Source organism: Odocoileus virginianus, chromosome 12, assembly GCF_023699985.2.
Source record: "Odocoileus virginianus isolate 20LAN1187 ecotype Illinois chromosome 12, Ovbor_1.2, whole genome shotgun sequence".
Taxonomy (NCBI): Eukaryota; Metazoa; Chordata; class Mammalia; order Artiodactyla; family Cervidae; genus Odocoileus; species Odocoileus virginianus.
The window spans coordinates 47,838,384-47,857,441 of record NC_069685.1 but is presented as its reverse complement, the minus strand read 5'-3'; the positions used below and the strand labels follow the sequence as shown (position 1 = coordinate 47,857,441).

General features: G+C 54.9%; 1 protein-coding gene across 25 annotated transcripts in view; it reads right to left on the bottom strand.

Moving 5' to 3' along the window:
• Nucleotides 1-19,058, bottom strand: part of NCOR2 (nuclear receptor corepressor 2) — a 232,829-nt gene that overhangs the window by 143,327 nt on the left and 70,444 nt on the right. For 24 of the 25 annotated variants that reach the window (XM_070475104.1, XM_070475121.1, XM_070475096.1 and 21 more), the window contains 3 exons: nucleotides 12,564-12,781; nucleotides 5,379-5,506; nucleotides 3,166-3,343 (listed from right to left, as the gene is read on the bottom strand). In XM_070475104.1, the coding sequence (XP_070331205.1) occupies nucleotides 3,166-3,343; nucleotides 5,379-5,506; nucleotides 12,564-12,680 (423 nt within the window). In that variant the 5' untranslated portion in view covers nucleotides 12,681-12,781. Of the gene's footprint in view, nucleotides 1-3,165; nucleotides 3,344-5,378; nucleotides 5,507-12,563; nucleotides 12,782-13,261; nucleotides 13,442-19,058 lie in introns of all 25 variants that reach the window. The other variant, XM_070475095.1, reaches the window with a different exon arrangement.

The window sequence follows — 19,058 nt, the reverse complement described above, 5'->3', positions numbered from 1 at the left end:
TTGCCAGGGGCTGGGGAGGAGGCAGTGGCTGTTGATGGGTCACGATACCTTTCTGGGATGATGAAAATTCTCTGGAACTAGACAGAGATGGTGCACAACTCCATGAATGTACTAAACGCCACTGAACTGCTCGCTTCAACCTGCTTCATTTCATGTTATGTGAATTTCCCCTCCATCTGAATAGAAGATGCACACCAGAGGGCAAAGAGTGCTTTCTGCAGGTGCTGAGTTTTCCAGGAATGGGACTGGGGGAGCCCGGCTACTGGGCCTCCAGATGGTTCTCCCGATGGCGGCTGGCCTTCATTTCAGTCCAAACCCGCAGGAGGAAAATAACAATCCAATACCCTCACCAGTCGCTAGGTAGCAGTTGGCAACATTTTCCCCGTCAGATGCCCTTGGCATAAAAATTCAGGCCAACATGGAACAGAAAAGCTCATTATGTAAAATTACAGACACAGAGGTAAGCAAAAGCCTTGAGAGCTGGAGAGGACCCCTTGGGCCTCCGCCTGCTCCGTCTCAGACCCAGGAAAGGGCAGGGCCAGGCTTGGGCACCCACAGTCCACTCCGCCAGTCACCATGATGGATTCCAGGACAGGCAGGGGCTTACCCAAAGGCAGGGAGATAAACAGCTCTGGTCTGGAAATGTGGAAACACAGGGAAAGCTCTTTTTGTTGACCTTGAATGTGGGAAGAGGAAGGCCTGGAATTTCAAACTGCCTTCTTGTTAACAAGACCACATGCAAGATGGCAGAGCCAAGAAACGGACAGAGACAGGAACCCAGGGACATGTCACCTGGATCAAGCTGTGCCTGAAGCCAACAATGCTGGGATTTCAGTTATATGAGCCAGATCTCCTGCCTAAGCCAGTTTTGCCTGGGTTTTCTGTCCCTTTCAGCCAACAGGGCCCCAACAGACAAAGAGACTTTCAGAAATGGTGCCGTTTGTGATGATTCTAAAGTCCCCAGAACCAAGTTTGATGAATTTCAAAGGAAGCCTCTGATGCCACAGGACTCCAGAGGCTTGAGGGCAGGGAAGCATTATAAAACAGAACATTTTTATATGAAAAAGGAACACAGCCAGAGGGGAAGGGGGCAGTGCTGTTAAAAAAAAAAAAAAAAATCCCATCAAATTCCTGTCTCACGCATCCAGCTAAATTCCACACAGCAGACGCAAAAAACATCTGAACTCCTTCAGAGTTGTGTTTCTCCCCTGGCTTCCTCCCTTGCCCAAAATGCGCTCATACTTTCCAAATGCTCTTAACAGCCTGGAACAATTACAGGAGTTGGTCCAGCCAGGCCCCAACACTGGGCCCATCACTCCCCCGCACCCATGGGGTCCAGGAAGGGAAGAAACAGACAGACAGAGAGAGAAACAGAGAGACACACAGATACACACACACATCCAGGCAGAGAAAGACAGAGACACAGGAACAGAGAGACAGAGACAGAAGCAGAGACTGAGAAAGACTCACAGAAGGAGAGGAAGCACCCCAGGGCACTCTAAGAAGGAGAGGGATAACCAGGACTCACAGAGCCCCTGTCAGGCCCTGAGACCCTCAGAAGGACCTGAAGGCTTGAGGGCTTGAAGCCCAGTTCTGCAGAGCCACGAGGCAGGCCTCTGGGGGCTGGCCAGAGACCCGCATCAGCCCATTCTCCAGGCAGAACCAGATGTGAGCACGGGCACATGGCCCACTTGGGGCTCCGGTCCCTCTGGGAGGACATCAAGCCTCCCTAGTGTGGCCCCGTGTCCTCCGTCACACACACCCTGCTCCCCTTCAGGGAACAGCTTTTCCAATAGCAACATCCCTCCCAGGAGGCTGAGGGGTCACGGAATCTAAGAGGAGGATGCTAACAAGGGGATGGCAGGATGGTAGGTTCAAAGGACCAGAGGGACAGCCCAAGACAGGAACAGCACACGGGGCAGACCTGGGCCACGTGGGCTTCAGTGCCCACTTCCCACATTCCGGGGACGGTGGCTCTCTCAGCCTGGGGTTCCCTATATAAAAAGTGATTATAGGAACTTCCCAAGTGGTCCAGCAGCTAAGACTGTGCTCCCAATGCAGGGGGCATGAGTCCAACCCCTAGTTAGGGAATTAGATCCCACATACTGAAACTAAAGATCCCGCATGCCACAACGAAGATCCGGAGCAGCCCAATAAAAATATATACATTTTAGAAAGATGATCGCAGATATGATTGCAGATCAGTCTTCATCCAGCCGAGATGGCACAATGGAATTGACACTCGTATATACCCGGCCCACAGGCAGAGACTCCATCTGTGTTAGTTTATCATCATCATCATGACCAACCCAGGAACCCCGTTTCCTGCCAGTCCCCCTATTAAGGAAACTGCCTCAGCCTGAAATCTCACCATTCAATCCCATCCAGTGTCAGGCAGAGAAGAAGATCCAGCAGGTCCGAGTGGACCACTTCCCTCCCCTGGCCTGGCTCCCAGTCCCCACCCACCCCCGCTGAGGCTGCAGTAAGAAGAGCACTGACCTCACTCAGCAGCTGGGCAGCCGTTAATGAGCTAATATGTGTCCCCGCGGTCATGAAAGACCATGATGACACTGCTCAGCACGTGCAGAAAGGACATCCATCGTGCAGCCGGCCAAGGACAAGCATGTCACCTGGCCTAGGTCCCTGTTGCACCCTAGGCAGTGACAGGGAAATGATAGCCTCTGAGGCAGCTGGGTGACCCTGGGAGACAGAAGCATCTGAACCACTGGCTGCAATCCCTCCATTTAGATGGAGACCAAATGAGCTTCTAGAGGTCAGTCCTGAGGTTCACTGGAATGGCAGAAAATCTCTCCCAGCAGCAAACGATGGGCACTTAATCTATGCACATTCTCCTCCTCCATCTCAGCTTGACTCTCTGTTTAAAGAAGAGTGAAATGCAAGAGCCCTTCAGGGCACTACGGTCCCCAAGGGCAGGAAACACTTGAGGGTGGAAAACGGGGGTAGGGGAGAAGCCCCTCTCCAGTCAAGAAACAGCCCATGGAGTCAAGCTCATCCCTAGGCCCTCCTGTCGCTGCCCAGCCTCTGCACACCCGGTGCTCAGTCCCTCCTCCCAGCCTGACACACCCACCCGTTCCCTTGCATCCCGCCCAATCACAGCACCACCCACATCCTCGGAGGAGCTCCCAGCTGGGGGCCAAGCCTTACCTTGGACAGGTCCTCGGAGCCCCCAGGCTGGCCAGCGGCCAGCAGGGGCGAGGGCCGTAGCAGAGGGTCAGGCAGGAGCTCCAGGCGAGGGCGCTTGCTCTCCAGGAACTCCATCTCTGACTTGCCCAGCTCAGGCAGGTACGAGTGGGACTCGGGTCGCAGGTGAAGCTCCTGGGACCTGTGGGGGGGCCACATGACATCACATCTGCTGCCCTCCTTGCTGAGCACGGCCATGAGCCACGCCCTCCTCCACCCTGCAAGGAGTGTCCATCTGCTCAAGGGCACACAGTGAGGCAGGACTCAAACACAGATTTGTCTTCCTCCGAGTCAGCATTCACTGACAACGTTTATAGCAAGAGACTGTCTGCTCCCTAAGTGTGGTCCCCAGAGCAGTAGCATCAGCCCCTCTTGAGGCTGGTTACAAATACACAATCTTTTGAGTCCTACCCCAACTGCTGAATCTTATTCTGCATTCAAACAAGATCCTGGGTGATTCATAGGGGAAGTCTGAAAAACACTGTGGGTCTAACACAGATGTTAACACACGTGATGCTATTTGCACATCACTCACCCAGAGCAGATTATCACTAGTTGATCCCAGCACTCTGGCTGTTCAACCTGGCCTTGCCCCCTTATCAACTCAGCCCAGCAGTCTTTCGCAGAGATAGGAGCTGTCCAGCCTAATCACTCGTGACTAATTTTCCTTAACCCTCCTCCCTAGTGGACCAAGAAGGAAACTGGCCCAGAGAGGACATGTCCGTGCCTGAGCACACACAGCAAACCCAGGACTCCTAGTGTCCACCTCCAGCCACTGCTGCTGACCAGACAGTCCAAATGCTGCCCCTGCTGAAACAATTTTCAAGTTCATGTCTTTTTCCCCCAATAAACTCAGAATAAGAATCCAGATGCATTCCCCCCACCCTCAGGCCCTGCCCAATCTGGCCCCTGTTCACCTTGCTGCTGCATTCCTGCCCCAGGGCCTTTGCACTGGCTAGGCCGGACCACACACACACACACACACACACACCACCAGCTCTTTCCATGTTAGCTCTTCCCCTTCCCGTTTCAGTGCCCAGGGCATCTCCTCCTAACAGCCGTCTCCCTGCCCAGCAAAGTTCGAAACCCTCCCATTGGTTTCTGTGAAGTTTACCCTCCAGACCCCCAACCACCTGTTCACCCCAGCCACCCAACCTCTTTGCCTTTCTGGAACATTCCAAGGACATCCCCCTCTCTGGGCTTTTGTACATGCTATTGCCTTCACCCTGCTCTCCGAATGGCTGGTCAGTCCCTCTCCAAATGGCTCTCTGAATGACTGGCTACGTACTGCCAGGTGTCTCTCCCCGGAGAGGCCTTTCCCAGCCACTCCAGCCAAAGAGCAGCCCTTCCCGGCCCAGTAGGAAACAAGTCGCCTGCCCCATTTTAAAGTCATCCTGTGTGTTTGCTGTATCTCCCCTGCTGAGACCATGGGCTCCCTGCGGGCAAGGCTGTCTGTCTAGGTGCATGTGGGCAGCCACAGCCTACAATAGTTCATCACGAGTTAGAAGCTCAAGACTCTCAGGAGTTTCCTGGTGGCCTAATGGTTAAGATTCTGGGCTTTCACTGTGTGGCCCGGATTTAGTCCCTGGTTGGGAATCTGAGATCCCAAAAGGCACAACAACAACAAAAAGCCCAGGACTCTTAGCGATGAGTGCTATTACTGTCTCAGGCATCTTCAGGTTCTCTCAGGGCTCTGGCCTGTCCTGACAGCCTCAGCCCTGCCCCTGTTGAGTCCCCACCTGCCACATGGCCTGCTCCCTCCCACCTGGATTTCACAAAGGCAAGGCAGGCCCAGAGGACCTCGTCCATCAGCTGAAGAATGGAAGAAGACTCAGAGAAAAAGGGATGATGACAAAGGTTGGGGGGGGGGGGGGTCCGGTAAGGGGGCTCCCCATGTGAAGCCAGCTGCAGGCACATCCCTCCAAACCAGTAACCCAGCACTGCTCCCCAACTTCTAGCTTGTCATCCCCTCCTGCCTGAGCCACACACCCGGAGACCGCTGAAGGCACACGGCAGGAAGTCCAAGGGGCCACATGGTTCTTCCTTGCTCATCTACAACCCTGCCCCAGTCACAGCCTGACACCCCCTCATTTAACACCTCCCGCCTCCACGAGCTCCCCACCAGCACAGGCCTCCACTTCCCCATCTGAGCAATGGATGCACAAGCCCCTCCTCACCTTTCATTCCCGGGCTGAAATTCAGACAGCAGGGAGGGCCTCCTCCGCTGGGGCTGGATGATGGAGCTAGGCGACAGGTGTGAGGTGTAGTCACGGGGGTGGTGCGGGTATTCAAGCAGCCCAACATCCTGCAGCAGAAGACAGGCCAGTGAGCGCCCACCCCACTGCGGTGCGACCCACACAGTGACCCGGGGCCAGAGCCCCCTGCCCAGCGCTACTCCTCCACCGGGAGGCCTCCCCCATCCTCTCCTGGCCCTCAGTCCCTGTCTGGCCAGAGTGCATTCCTGGGGCCAGTGACCACCAAGAAGTGACCCGTTCAGCTAAAGGGTGCCCCATCCTGTCACAATCTCCCAGTCCTGCCCTCTTTCCAGATGAGATGACCAAGCCCATGTGTCAGCAGAGAAAACCAGAAAAAGTGTCGGTCTCCGGTGCAAGAGACCCAGCAAGACACAGGTCAGGGGAAGTAGGTGATGCAGCAAACACTGACAGTCTGCAAGGCTCAAATACCAGGTTCCAAAACAAAGCGCCAACGTGGGAGTCCCCCATTTGCAGAGGGAAAACCCACACACGTGTGTCGCATACACAAGCACAGCTCAAAGTCAAAAGGATAAACTCCAGGCAAAACCCTCCTTCTTCAGTAATGTGCCATCATCACCCATTATCATCTGGGGAAAAACAAAACACTAACGAATTAGATGTGCTCCGATTAGCAACTACACGCTGACTGGAGACACATTAAAATGTTAAAAAAAAAAAAAGATTGAAACAAGAAGTCTTTCAAAGGAGAAAACAGGACAGGCTTCCTGCTCATACCAGTCCAAATCGATTACTTTTGTCTGCTGAGAACATTCACGCTGTGGGTGGCAATCAGTTAGTGATGTCTGGCAAGAGTAAGGCTTGGGAAAGCGTGGGATGGTAGGTGATTTATTTTTTTCTTGGCACCTTTCTGAATTCTCCCAATCTTCCGTAAAAATCTAGTCATTCTTTTGCTGTCTGGCTTATTTTTTTAAAGCTGTTATTTCTGCAAAAAGAATTAGATGATACCACGTAGGTGTGTTGGGAATGGATGTGTTTCAGACCCTCCAAAACAACAGCATGTAAGAGGCTGGGAGGCTGGGAAGCTGGAGGGATGAGTAACTAGAATCAAGAGGGATCCGGTCAACTTCAGAGGCTGAAAATGTTGAGGGAAGGGCCTTCCTGGGCAGCCCAACGTGGAAGCAAGAAGCTACAAGGCCTCAGGCTAGAGGTATGTGTCCGTCACTCAAACCCTCTGAGCCTCAGTGTCCTCACCATTAAAAATGGATGCCTGAATTCCCTGGTGGTCCAGTGGTTAGGACTCCACTCTTCCACCGCAGGAGCACAGGCTCTCTAATCCCTGGCCAGGGAACTGAAACTCCCGCGTGCCACATGTCGTGGCCAAATAAAAGGAAAGAAAACTGAAATGGATGCTTGACCTGGACTGAAGGAGGCCTCTATGCCTCCAACCACAAATCCCCCTTAACTCTCCAAGGATTTCCCCCAAGACTGATGGCAGCTTCCAGGAGGCAGAGGAGGGCTCAGCCTCCCCGGAACTTCCCCACACTCCAGGATATCTACCAGGTGCTCTCAAAGAAGAAGTAGAAAGGGCTGGAGGGAGTGGGTGGCAGCCTCTGGGATCCCACTGGCGAGGCTGCCAGGCATAGATCTGGTGTGCACACGCACGCAGAGGTGTGAGAAGAAATCAGCAAGCACTGCAGTCTGCCAGGAGGAAAATTCCTTCTCACACAAAAGCAAAATGAACAAAGCGGCAGAAAGGCAGACAGTCCAATCCCTCGGGAGAGGGCCCGGGCAGGATGGCGTGCCTACCGCCGCCAACTTAGGCGGAAAAAGGCACGTGGCGCCTGGGGCCCCTGAGGCAAGGGCATGGGGCGGCCACTGCATGAACCCTTCTGGCCTCAGTTTCCCAGTTTAAGAGTCAAGTGGGATGAGCTTAGAGCATATTTCCCCCAAAGACCATCTTGGGGGCCACCCACACTGATCTCCACCCTAGGGCTCTGAGTCCAGGGACCCTCAAGGGTGCCTCGATCTTTATGGAAAGGCAAGAACTGGGGAGGCCCCAAGAGAGGCCAAAAGTGAGGCTCACTGTGATCCCAGGAGCCTGAAGACAGCAGGCACACTGGCCGGAACCCTCCAGACACGTCTCGGAACATGAGAACCCTCCACGTGTTTCAAACCATTCCAGCCTTGCCCGCTGTCCCCATACATGTATGTGGCCCAAGCGGGCTCCTGAGTGCGTGATCCTTGGTCTGGGGGGAAGCGCTGAAGATGAGCAGATGCAGATCCTTCTTGACAGCCTGTTGACAGGACCGCAGCATCTGAGTGCATGGCCAGCACGGTCCTGCCAGCCTTGGCCTAAACCCGTCCTCACACCCGCAAACTGGGTCACGTGCAGAAGGCCCATATATCTGTTTGTGACAAACTAGAAATGAAACAGACTGGTCCTTCCCATAGAGAGCCTGATAAGCACTGATCTGGGGCCAACGAGGCCCAAGGCCAAAGTCAGGCTCTCCCTGTCTCATCAAGTGTCACTGGCATACGGCCACAGCCACTTCAGTATGTGTTGGCTGAGCTACTTTTCGCACTGGGACATCAGCAGCCACAAGTCACTGTGACAGAGACCGCATGGCCCAAAAAGTCTGAAATATTTACAGCGAAGGTTTGCCAACTCCACCTCTGGAGGAAAAGCCTGCCGTGTACCCTGGGGGCCACTTGGAAAAGGATGCTAACGGGCATGTTGCTGTCATGACAGCAGCAGCATCAGTCAACACAGTACTGTATCAGTCACACTAACCTTCCTGGGCGTTGTACAGAGGCCTCGGCAGGTGTCAACTAACTTGATCCTCAGAGGCTTAAAGAAGCTGCTTACAATGCAGGAGACCCAGGTTCAATCCCTGTGTCAGGAAGATCCCCTGGAGAAGGGAATGGCTACCCACTCCAGTGTTTTTGCCTGGAGAATTCCATGGACAGAGGAGGCTGGCGGGTTACACTCCATAAGGTTGCAAAGAGTCAGACACGTCTGAGTAACACTTTCAGAGGCTTATAACTACCCTCACTCAATGGATGGAGACTCCAAGGCAAGGGGTGGTCAGGCCACTAAACTACAGTTTCACAGCTAGGACAGCACTGAGGCAGGACCTGAGTGCAAGGGGCTTAGCTTGAGAGTCTGTGCACTTAAACGCCCTTCTAACACTAAGGCACAGAGAGGTTAAGTAACTTGTCCAAGGCCACACAGCAGGAAGGAGTGGCACTGGGATTCAGACCCTGTGTCTTTGGGCTTTAATGCATTCATTCAACACACGGCTTGAAGGAACTTAAGAGAGCTCAAGGGGTCCCAGGGGACCTGAAGGAGATGGCAGAATTGAGGTGGCTTGCAGAAAGCAGGAAAAGAGACGAGAAGGGGAGAATGTGTTGGGACCCTCAATCCTGGGAGACCATCAAACTCCAGGACCCTCGGGGGAAAATGTGGAGTCCTGATACTGTGGGGGAGGAAAGCCAAGACCACAGAGATGGTGAGAACAGGACACAGAGAGGTGGTCCAGGAGGAGCAGGTGGGACTGAGCCAGCCACATGCACAGCACCATGGAGAGAGCCTCTGAACATGCCTGACGCCAGATCGGAGACGCACACCTGAATTAAGCCCTCCCTCTGAACCAGGCATAGCACACCAGCTGGCCTGGAGATGACACAGGTTGAAGCACAGGCCAGCAGAGGAGGCTGCTCCCAGGCCCCTCTCAGAATCCAGACCCTCTCCAGTCTCCCGCCAGCCTCCCAGGAGGAAAGAGATAATTGCCACGTGCAGACAGGGCCCTAGGCACCTTGCAAACATCTGCCGGTGATGCTCAGACCCCAACAGCCATATAACACACGGGAAAACTGAGCCTGCCCCACGCAGCCCAATGTCACTCAGCAAGCTGGGAGGAACAGGGATTCGAAGGCACATCTGGGCTTTCTTGCCCCACCCCTCATCCCAGCATCCCTGCCTCAACTATTGTACAAGGCGCTGGGACCCTGGGTCCCCATCTGGCCCTTGGACCGGGCATTTGTCTCTTTGTGCCTTTATTCCCCTTTTCCTTCGCCATTTGTCTTTCAAAGACTCAGGGTGGAGGGGGGAGTTCTCAAAAACTCTGTACAATGGCCTGGCGGTAAGGGGTTAGGGGGCTCAGGGCTGCAGGGGGACCCCCAGATTATAGTCCCAGTGCTCACCTCCCACCTGCCAAAGAAAAGCCCTGGACACATGCCTGGGAGAGCAAGACCCCACCACCCGCCCCGGACACCCAGAAATCTTGCTTTTAAAGCCTTCCCAGTAACAAGCAGGGGCCCCCAGCTGGGCCGCCCCAGCACCAGGCACGGTGGTCAGGAAGCGGGGCCCCACTGCGGTCACCACACAGGATAAGGATGCCCCACCTCGTAGCTGTCCAGGGCCCCTGCCCACGCGCAGCCTCAGCCTCCTGCCTGGAGGAAGTGACCACTCGGTTCTGCCCAGCCACACCCTGCATCACTGGCAGTCCAGCAAGAACAACACAGCAAGTGCCTGCGATCAGGTGGTGACTCCAAATGACTGCAAGAGGGCCGGGCTGGGGCAAAGGAAGGAAGGGATGGCAGGATGGCAAGGGCCATGGGGACTTGAGGACTCACCAAGGCTGGGCCCAGGCCGGGGGCGGGTGGGGGCCCCAGGGGAGGGGGAGGGGGAGGGGGGGAGAGCCCCCTCCAGGCAGCTCTAACGACAGTGACAATTTTGCAGTTGGACACATGTGCCATAATGATGTTCCACAGATCATCACGTTTCATCCCCAGGAGAAACCAGGCAACAGATGCTCTCATTACCCCATTTTATGGATGAAAAACCAAGGCTCAGAGTCATTACATAACCCATCCTATTTGCTCACCTGCAAAATGTTCCCCCTGGAGCAAGGGCAACTGTATACACAAAGAGCATAAACAAAACGCTCGCCCTAGGGACTTCCTTGGTGGTCCAGTGGCTACGACTTCACATTCCCAATGCAGCGAGCCTGAGGTTTGATCCCCAGTCAAGGAACTGGATCCCACATGCTGCAACCAAGACCCGGCACAGTCAAATAAATAAATACTAAAAAAAATAAATAAATAAAGCTTGCCCTGCAAGCACTCAGTGGATGCTGCTGCTGCAGCTGCTAAGTCGCTTCAGTCGTGTCCGACTCTGTGCGACCCCATAGATGGCAGCCCACTAGGCTCCCCCATCCCTGGGATTCTCCAGGCAAGAACACTGGGGTGGGTTGCCATTTCCTTCTCCAATGCGTGAAAGTGAGGTCGCTCAGTCGTGTCCGACTCTTAGCGACCCCATGGACTGCAGCCCACCAGCCTCCTCCGTCTTTGGGATTTTCCAGGCAAGAGTACTGGAGTGGATTGCCATTGCCTTCTCCAACTCAATGGATGAGAATGCTTATTTTTGCTACTGTGATCATGACAAAGCTGATGACAATACATAATAATAAATGACCCCCAGGAGCATAGTCCTGGGCCCTGGGCACACAGTAGGTGACCAATAAACAGAAGCATCTGTTTCATGGGGGCTCAGAGTCCTTCCCTGGTGGCTCAGTTGTAAAGAATCTATCTGCCAAAGAGAAAGATGCAGGTTCAATCCCTGGTCCAGGAAGATCCCCTGAAGAAGGACACGGCAACCCTCTCTAGTATTCATGCCTGGAAAATCCCACAGACAGAGGAGCCTGGCAGGGTCGCAAACAGTCAGACACCATTTAACAACTGAGCATGCATGCACACAGAGTCCTGAAGCTGACGCCAACTCTGCCTCCTCACAGTGATTGAACCTGAGGCCTATTATTTAACCTCCCAGCCTCAATCTCCTCATCTGCAAAATGGGAGGATAATGTGAGGTGCTCTTTCATTAGGTTGTTTGTGAGAATTCAACCACTCCATCCATAATGTGCCCATTGATCACAGCCAGCTCTCAAAAGCATCTTGGGGCCCAAATTCTCGAGAGGCCACTGTGTTTGGGACACCCCCAGGCTGGGCCAGTGGGCTTATATGCAAAAACATCTCTCTCACAGAGGATGGAAAAGCCCTCCCACGCCATTTCCTCTCAGCGTCTCAGGAGGAGGGACCATGCCACCTGAGCAGGACAGACACAAACATGTACACGTCGGGGCCAGCAGGGCTGGCTTCGACCCCGGCTGTGACTGCAAATCCTCACGGTCCCTCACTGAGTAGCTAGGTGGTCCAACAGGGGAAGCCCAGGACTCTGAGGGCCCTCTGGAAAGCCCCGAAGACGTGGTATACAGTAAGTGCCCAATAAGTGCCAACAGAGAAGAACCAAAGCCCATCCTCAGCGCCATAGGCAGCTACAGGGGAAGTCAGGAAAGGAGGCCCCCACTAGGAGGTGGACATTGTCGGGTGCAGCTCAGAAGAGCTGACCGAGGAGACTTCTCTGGTGGCCCAGTGGTCAGCACTCCAGGCTTCCAGGGCAGGGGCTCGGGTTTGATCCCTGGTTGGGGAACTAAGATCTCACATGCCACATGATATGGCCAAAAAAATTTTTTAAAGCTGACCAAGGGCGCACCTGCTCCTTCCCCAGCAGGCTACCACCCCCAACACTGGAGCAGCTCTCCCGTGAGCAGAACCAACTCCCTGGACCTCCCCCGTCTCCGCCCCCCAGCTCATGTCAGAGATTCAGAGAATGACACGTGCTGGCCTTGTCATTTGGGAGCTCTGAGCATCACACAGTGAATAGGCTCCAGGCCCTGAGGATTGGAGGGGAGGGTCTGCGAGCCACAGCCCCCAGAAAGTCACTCCAATCCTAAGGCAAGGGATCCTGGTTGAGGCTGGGCTGACAGTGTATACAACAGAAGCTCCACATCCACATGCAAACCCCACAGCAGACCCAGAGGCAGAGATCACAGCTCAGCCTGGCCCTGGGCTCCACCTTCCCAGCTTTAAAGTGGGAGCTAAGAGATTTTCTCAGATGTCCCGGGGCCTGGCAAGGCCACAGATGTCAGTGGTATCTGCCCAGTCACCCCACTTCCCCACAGGGGACAGTGAGCCCTGGCTGGACACCATTGGAGCCACACCGGCGCCGACTCCAAGGAGAAACAGGAACCCAGTGACAAAAGAAAACACTGAAGGTGACCCCAGGCGAACATTCGTGCCCCTTACCGTGTGCGGCCGGGCGATCTGAACGGGGTAGGAGATGCCGTGGGGTGGGTAGCGGGGCTCGGTGGCCCGCCACGTCTGTGCCACAGGCTGCGTGGATCCCGACATGGTGGTGGGCATCCAGGGGGGCTCCTGGGCCCCTGTAATCTCCCGCTCAATGGTCAACAACGATTAAAAGCCAGTCTTCGTCATCTGCTCGCAGACCACCCTGTCCTAGGCACCTGTGAAAACAGAAAAGAAAGCAAGATCAGCCATGGGGCAGCTGCTCCTGGCAGACCTTGAAGGGGCCCCTTCCTGTGGCCCCTGTGAGGGAATGAGAGCAGAGAGGGGTCTTCCAGGACCCTCCTCCATGCCAGTGGCACACTCCCTGCCCGCTGACAGCAGAGGGAGACGCCAAGTGGTGTCTGAGGCCCCTCCAAGCCACAGCAGGCCAGCAGCTGCTGCACAAGCCACATGGGTGACAGCCGTGCCCTCCCCCACTGCCTAGGTCCTTGCTCAGCAGGCATGGGAACCCCAACTCTACAGGTGCTGCCCTTACGGCCCCCAAGCAATCTCAGCCCACCCAACTGCACCCCATGGAACCCCAGCTCTGCAGACACTGCCCCCACCACCCCTGTGGCCCCCAAGAACCCTCAGTCCACCCAACCTGACCCCCAGTCCTCTGCCACTTTGAGTCACCAGGGCAAAGTTCCCCAAAGCACCTGGCAGGTCAGTCTGGCACTAATGGGCCTGTCCCAGGAGGGGCCATGTCCACATGAGCTGGGGGGGCAGTGGTGGACAGGGTCAGGTCAGGCAGAACGCAGGTCACAGTGTGCTCACGGGCAAAGCTGGGCCTGCCGGGCCTCCTGGTGATCCTCAGGTGGGGGGAGTGTAACACTGGGCTGGGGGACAGAACAGACATGAGGTTGGCCAGGATATGAGCTGAGAGCGAGGGCACAGGGAACCTGAGGGCCACACTGGGGAAACAACTAAGGACAGGGACCCAAGTGGGCCCCAAGCGGCTCCTGGGGGCAGGCAAAGGATAACCTCCACAGGCGAGAAAGCACTCCTGTGTCCACAATGGAAGGAATCTCAAGAAACAGTCCCCTGACTTTTCAGATGGAAAAACTGAGACTCAGAAAGGAGAAAGGACTCCAGTCAAGAGAGCAAGAGAGCCTCTGATCAGAAAAGACCTTTGCCCAGGAGTCTCTGGGGGACCCCCACTCTCCCCAGGACCCTTCTCTCCCTTCTTTGCTGGCCACGCTGCAGGCAGCCTCCCCAGGATTGTAACTGGTTCCTCCACCCAGGCCAGGATTGAGAGCCTGTCAGGTCCTGGGCCCCCTCCACATGGGCCACTCTGAAAGGGGGTGTCTACTCAGAAACACCAACACCACAGAGAGGAGGAGGAGGGTGGTTAACAGGACAGAAGGAAAGACCTGGGAGTCTGGGGACAGCTCTGCTAATGCAGAATCTTCTGCTTGTCCCTGTAGCTAAAAGCACAGTGCCTTCTGAAAGGGGAAGAAAGGGAGACCGTGGGTTGTTGCATTTGTATTGTTTCAGAGCCAAATAAATCATACCCAACATCAAAAATAAAAGAAAAAGAGAAAAGGGGTGTCCATCAGGCCCCCATCACATACAACGCCCCACTCACAGCCCCTACTCAGAAGTTGAGGAAAATCCAAGATGGCGCAAGCACTCAACACCTGAGTGTCCCCAGGTAGGGCTGGGGTTGCACCTCACGTGTACCCCCAGCTCCCTGTAATTTCATCACAATGTCCCTCATCACCCTGCCCTCCACTGACGGCCATCCTTCTCCAAGGGCATGGACGCCCCAAACCCTCCACTGGTGCTCTACCCACTGAAGATCTGATGTGGAGGGATGTTAGGAGGAAAGACGGGGATCACGGAGGTCAGAAGAGGAACAAACCCCTCTCCCCTCCATCTGGGGGCCCTGACTGCTTCCTGCTCTCCATCCCCATCTCCTGCTACAGTTGACTTGACTTTCCTTTCAGGAACCATCTTCCCTCTCCAGACTCCAGGAGTGATCACATGATCCAGGCCTGGCCAATCAGACTCCTGCTTCCCCTGGACCACTGATTGGCTCAGGGATTGGCATGTGACCCAATATGAGCCAATGAGAGTCATTGGGTCTTGAGACTTTGAGAAGGAACCAGAAAAAGGCACTCTCCACTGGGGCTCTAAGCTAGGAGGATGAAAGCTTGGGGGTCATGCAAGGCCACTGGGTGGCAGAAACCTATCCAAGAACATACCCCCAGAAAGGCAAAAGTGAAGGGTGGTGAGAGAACAGTCAGGTCCTGATGACAGCCATGCCTGAAGGCAGCTTAAAGCCTGCTTCTTCATTCAGGGAAGTCAAGGCTCTCTTTCTATGTGTTTTGCTTTGGCCAGCCCAACCCGGGTTTCTGCCACTTGCCATCAAAAGTTCTGATTCTTCCAGAGCAGGAAGGAGCCTTGGAGCAGGCAACCCTTCCATTGGGTGCTGTCCAGCCTTCCAGCACTGCAAAGCCAAAGAATTCAGAGCCAAAACTGCCATCCCCAAGACCACTGCAGGAGAAACGCCCACATGGACTTCTCCCAGCCATCGAGACACGATGAACTGTGTAATTCTTGTGAACGTGGGAACAAGTCTCACCCAGCAAACGGGAGCTTCTACGGTTACAACCACTAGTACTGTCACTGCAGTAACTGCAGCCCGGTCGCAGCAATGGGGAAGGGAGGCCAAGCTGCCCCTGACAGTCCACCAAGAGCAACTTGGCATCTGTCCTGCAGCCCAGAGACAAGAGACCGGCCTCCAGAGAGGGGTCAGTTGTGGCCACCAGTGCTGGACCCTGTTCCAGAATTCCCTTTGTCCCAGCTTGTCACAAAGCCCAGCAGACCCTGGTGGTCCGATGCAGCAAAGACAATTCTATCCCAGCCTCTCTCTGGGTTTCCCAGAGAGGCAAGCAAGAGGACGAGGCCAGCGGCTGGGCAGGTAGAAGCCAGCACTGCTTGCCTTTCCTCCAAGAGCACCACGGGCAACTTCCAAATTGCTCTGTGGCTTTATGTTGCACAAGGTGGTGAGAAGTCTGATGTACCCACAGCTTTTCTGACCTTCTTTGTCTAATGAAATGCCGACTTGGGATGGCAGCCCTGGACAGATGCACACATTGTGCACTGCACATGGGCTCCAGGAGCCAAGAAAACAACACCTTTTCAAACCAGCCCTGGAGAATCCCTGGCCACCCCCCACCCTCCTCAAGCCCAGCCTGGCTGCCTTCCCACTCCATCCATACTCATAGAGCATCCACCACCAAGCTTAGGGGCTGACACCTCTGCCACCCACCGGCCAAAGGCACTCCACCAGCAACCTGGTCCAGCATCTTCATGTGCAGGTTGTCCCCAAGGCCAGGAGACCCTTGGGACCTCACACTTCTTACATTCACCACGAGCTTATTTTAATAAGCTCAATTTCCATTCCTCCCAATCTCAGCCAGATTTTTTTGCCAACTTGAAAAAAAAAAATTTTTTTTTAGGAAAATAGTCTGGCAATTCCTCAAAATGTTAAACATAGAATTACCATATGACCCAGCAATTCCACTCCTAGGCATAGACCCAAAAGAATGGAAAACAGAGATTCAAACAAATCAATGTACACCCACGTATTCACAACACCGCTATTCACTACAGTCAAAGGTGGAAACAACCCAAGTGTCCATCAACGGATGAGCGGATAAATAAACGGAACGTGGTCCATCCCTATGATGGAATATGATTCAGCTCTAAAAAGGAACGAAACACGGACACCCACCATAACGTGGATGGACCCTGTGAACAGGATACTGAGTGACAGAAGCCAGACACGAAAGGACAAACACTGGATGATTCCACTGATGTGAAATGTCCAGAACAGTAAATCCACAGAGACAAAACAGATTGGTGGTTGCCAGGGGCAACGGGTGGGATGGAGGGTGGGGAGGGTGCTGATACATGTAAGGGTTACCAGGCAAGTTTTAAAACTAGATAATGGTGGTGTCTGCATAACATTGAGGGATTAAGTTTTGACTTCACCAGCAATGTTGGGAGGTGCAGAACAAGAAAAAGTATGATATTGCTTCACCAAAGACAAGGGTGCAGGGAGGACTTTCCTGGTGGTCTAGTGGCCAGGACTCCACGATCCCAATGCAGGGGGCCCAGGTTCAATCCCTGGTCAGAGAACTAGATCCCACATGGCACAACTAAGAGTTTGCATGCCACAACTAAAGATCCCACGTGCTACAACAAAGTTCAAAGATCCTGCGTGCTCCACCCAAGACCTGCTTTATTTGCTGCTCCACCGCAGCCAAATAAATTCACATAAAGGCAAGAGGAGGAGAGGATGAGAGAGACCCATGGGGCAACGTAGGGGGTCTCCTGAATCTAGCCTTCGCTGAACAGGGTTCTGAGAACAGGATCCAGGTTAGATCAGGAAAGCGATGCAGTGGCCGCAACATCACTGCAGGTCTGGGGCTCTGGGGTCAGGAGAGGATGGTGGGCATCCATTGTTCTCCAGACACTTTGGGGTCCCCACTCAGAGCTCAGCCCCAAGCTACTGAATGAGGCAGGGTCCAGGCCACAGATGGTTTTGGCGCTCCGGCAGGGTGCAGCAGGGAGCAGACAAGCAGTGAACAGTGACCTCAGAGTGCAGGTTGGGGGCTCTGCAAGCCTTGAGGAGGGCAAGAGGGAGCCAGGGAGAACCTCCTGGAGAGTGAACAAGACACAGCCGGGGGAGGGGGAAGTAGACAGGGCTCTAGGCAGAGGCCACCACCTAAGCAAGGACCCAGAGACGAGACCAGGCACTGTGTGCTTGAGAAATTCCTTGAGTCATTCAAGGCACATGGGCCATGGAAAGGGTGGATTTTGTTTGAAGGGCAATGGGGAGCTACAGAAGGTGGTTGATGGAGAGAGGAAAGGGCCAGAGTGTTTGACAAGCAGGCGCTGTGAAGAGCAAGCACAGAACGAGGAGGCCGGGGGTGGGGGGCGTTATCACAAGATATGTGAGATGATGATGCTGGTGGGATCGGGGCAACAGGGACAAAGAAGCAGAAGCAGCCTGTGTGGTTGGGAAGGAGACTGCCGGCCTCAGAAACACCTTGCTCTGGGGGTGAAGAAGGCCATGCGCTCCCCCAGGGATGGGGGCCGTGGTTCCCCTCCTCTGGCAAGACGCCTGGGGGCTCTGATCCTCTATTTCCTCAATGGCAGGCAGGAAGCATGCGTGTTCCTGCTCCACGGACCCAGGAGGATAGCACGCTTGTGAAGTGATGCCTGGTGAACAGAAGGTGCTCAATAAAGCAAACTCAGCCAGGTCAGTGTTCCAGGGAGAAGAGGGGGCACTCTGGTGAGGTTAAGGGCTTGCTTCAACAGGCGGCGTAGGACACTCCTGAGCCCCATGGGATGGGGACACCGCAAGCCCCGCTGGGCCTCGCACATCCAAACCACAAACCACGGCAGAGGGGGGGCACCTGCCCTGCTGTCCTGCGGAATCAGCCTGAGGAGGGCTGCAAACTGGGGGCTCCCATGCACACAGCAGGGACCCCCACCACGCCTGCCCCAGAGGAGACACCCGGCCAGGGCCAGGCAGCCGCCTCGGGAGAGCCCTATAGGCTGTGGCTCTGATTTGGCAGCACCCCCACAATGCTGCCAACCCCATGTCCCGCATCCACAGAGAGAACTCACCGCTGCCTCGGATTCTGTGTCTGCCTTGCCCCCTGCGGCCTCCTAGGAGCCTAGCACAGCACCACGCACACAGCAGGTGCTCAGTGAATGAACCTCTGGAGAGAAGATGAACGCCAGTAACACAAGGTGAGGACAGAGCCCACCACACCTGCCTCCCCAGCCCCCAAGCCTGCTGGGGAGAGGTCTCTTTCTTTGGGTGGGGGGAGGGTAAGTTTCCATCCTGCCCCAACATCCCTCTTAGGCCCCAGGCAAGACGGCCAGGGAGGCCATACCGAGTCACAGTCCATGGACTTTCCGTTTCCGAGCAGCCTGGCTCAGCACCTGGTGGGTGGATCACGGCCGCCGGGGCTGGAATGTCTCTGAGAGCTCAGGGAAGCGGGTGGATTGGCTGTTAAGAGCCCGGAACTAAAGCTGAAATGTGCCTGGGACCCTTCAGACCTGAGCCTTGGAAGATGAAAGGGGAGCTGTCTGCACCGCACGTGCCTGACATTTTCTTGGAGCTAATGGGCACCCACGCTGGAAACTGCGGCGGGTGGAGGAGCCTCAGAATTTAAAATCAGCTGCCAGGCAGGAGCAAGGAGGCCCCCAGCATAAGCACAAGAGCACTCGTCAGAACCCTCCACTGTGCTCAGAGCAGCCACCAGTCTCACAGAAGGGACATGGTCTATGACATGGTCTATGACACCCCCATCCCCACTCAGACTGTCTCGGGACAGAGACACACAGATGATCTGAGAGCGTGCAGGCAGAGACCTTGTCAGTCTCTCCAATGTCTGACACAGTTCAGTCGCGAAGTCCTGTCCGACTCTT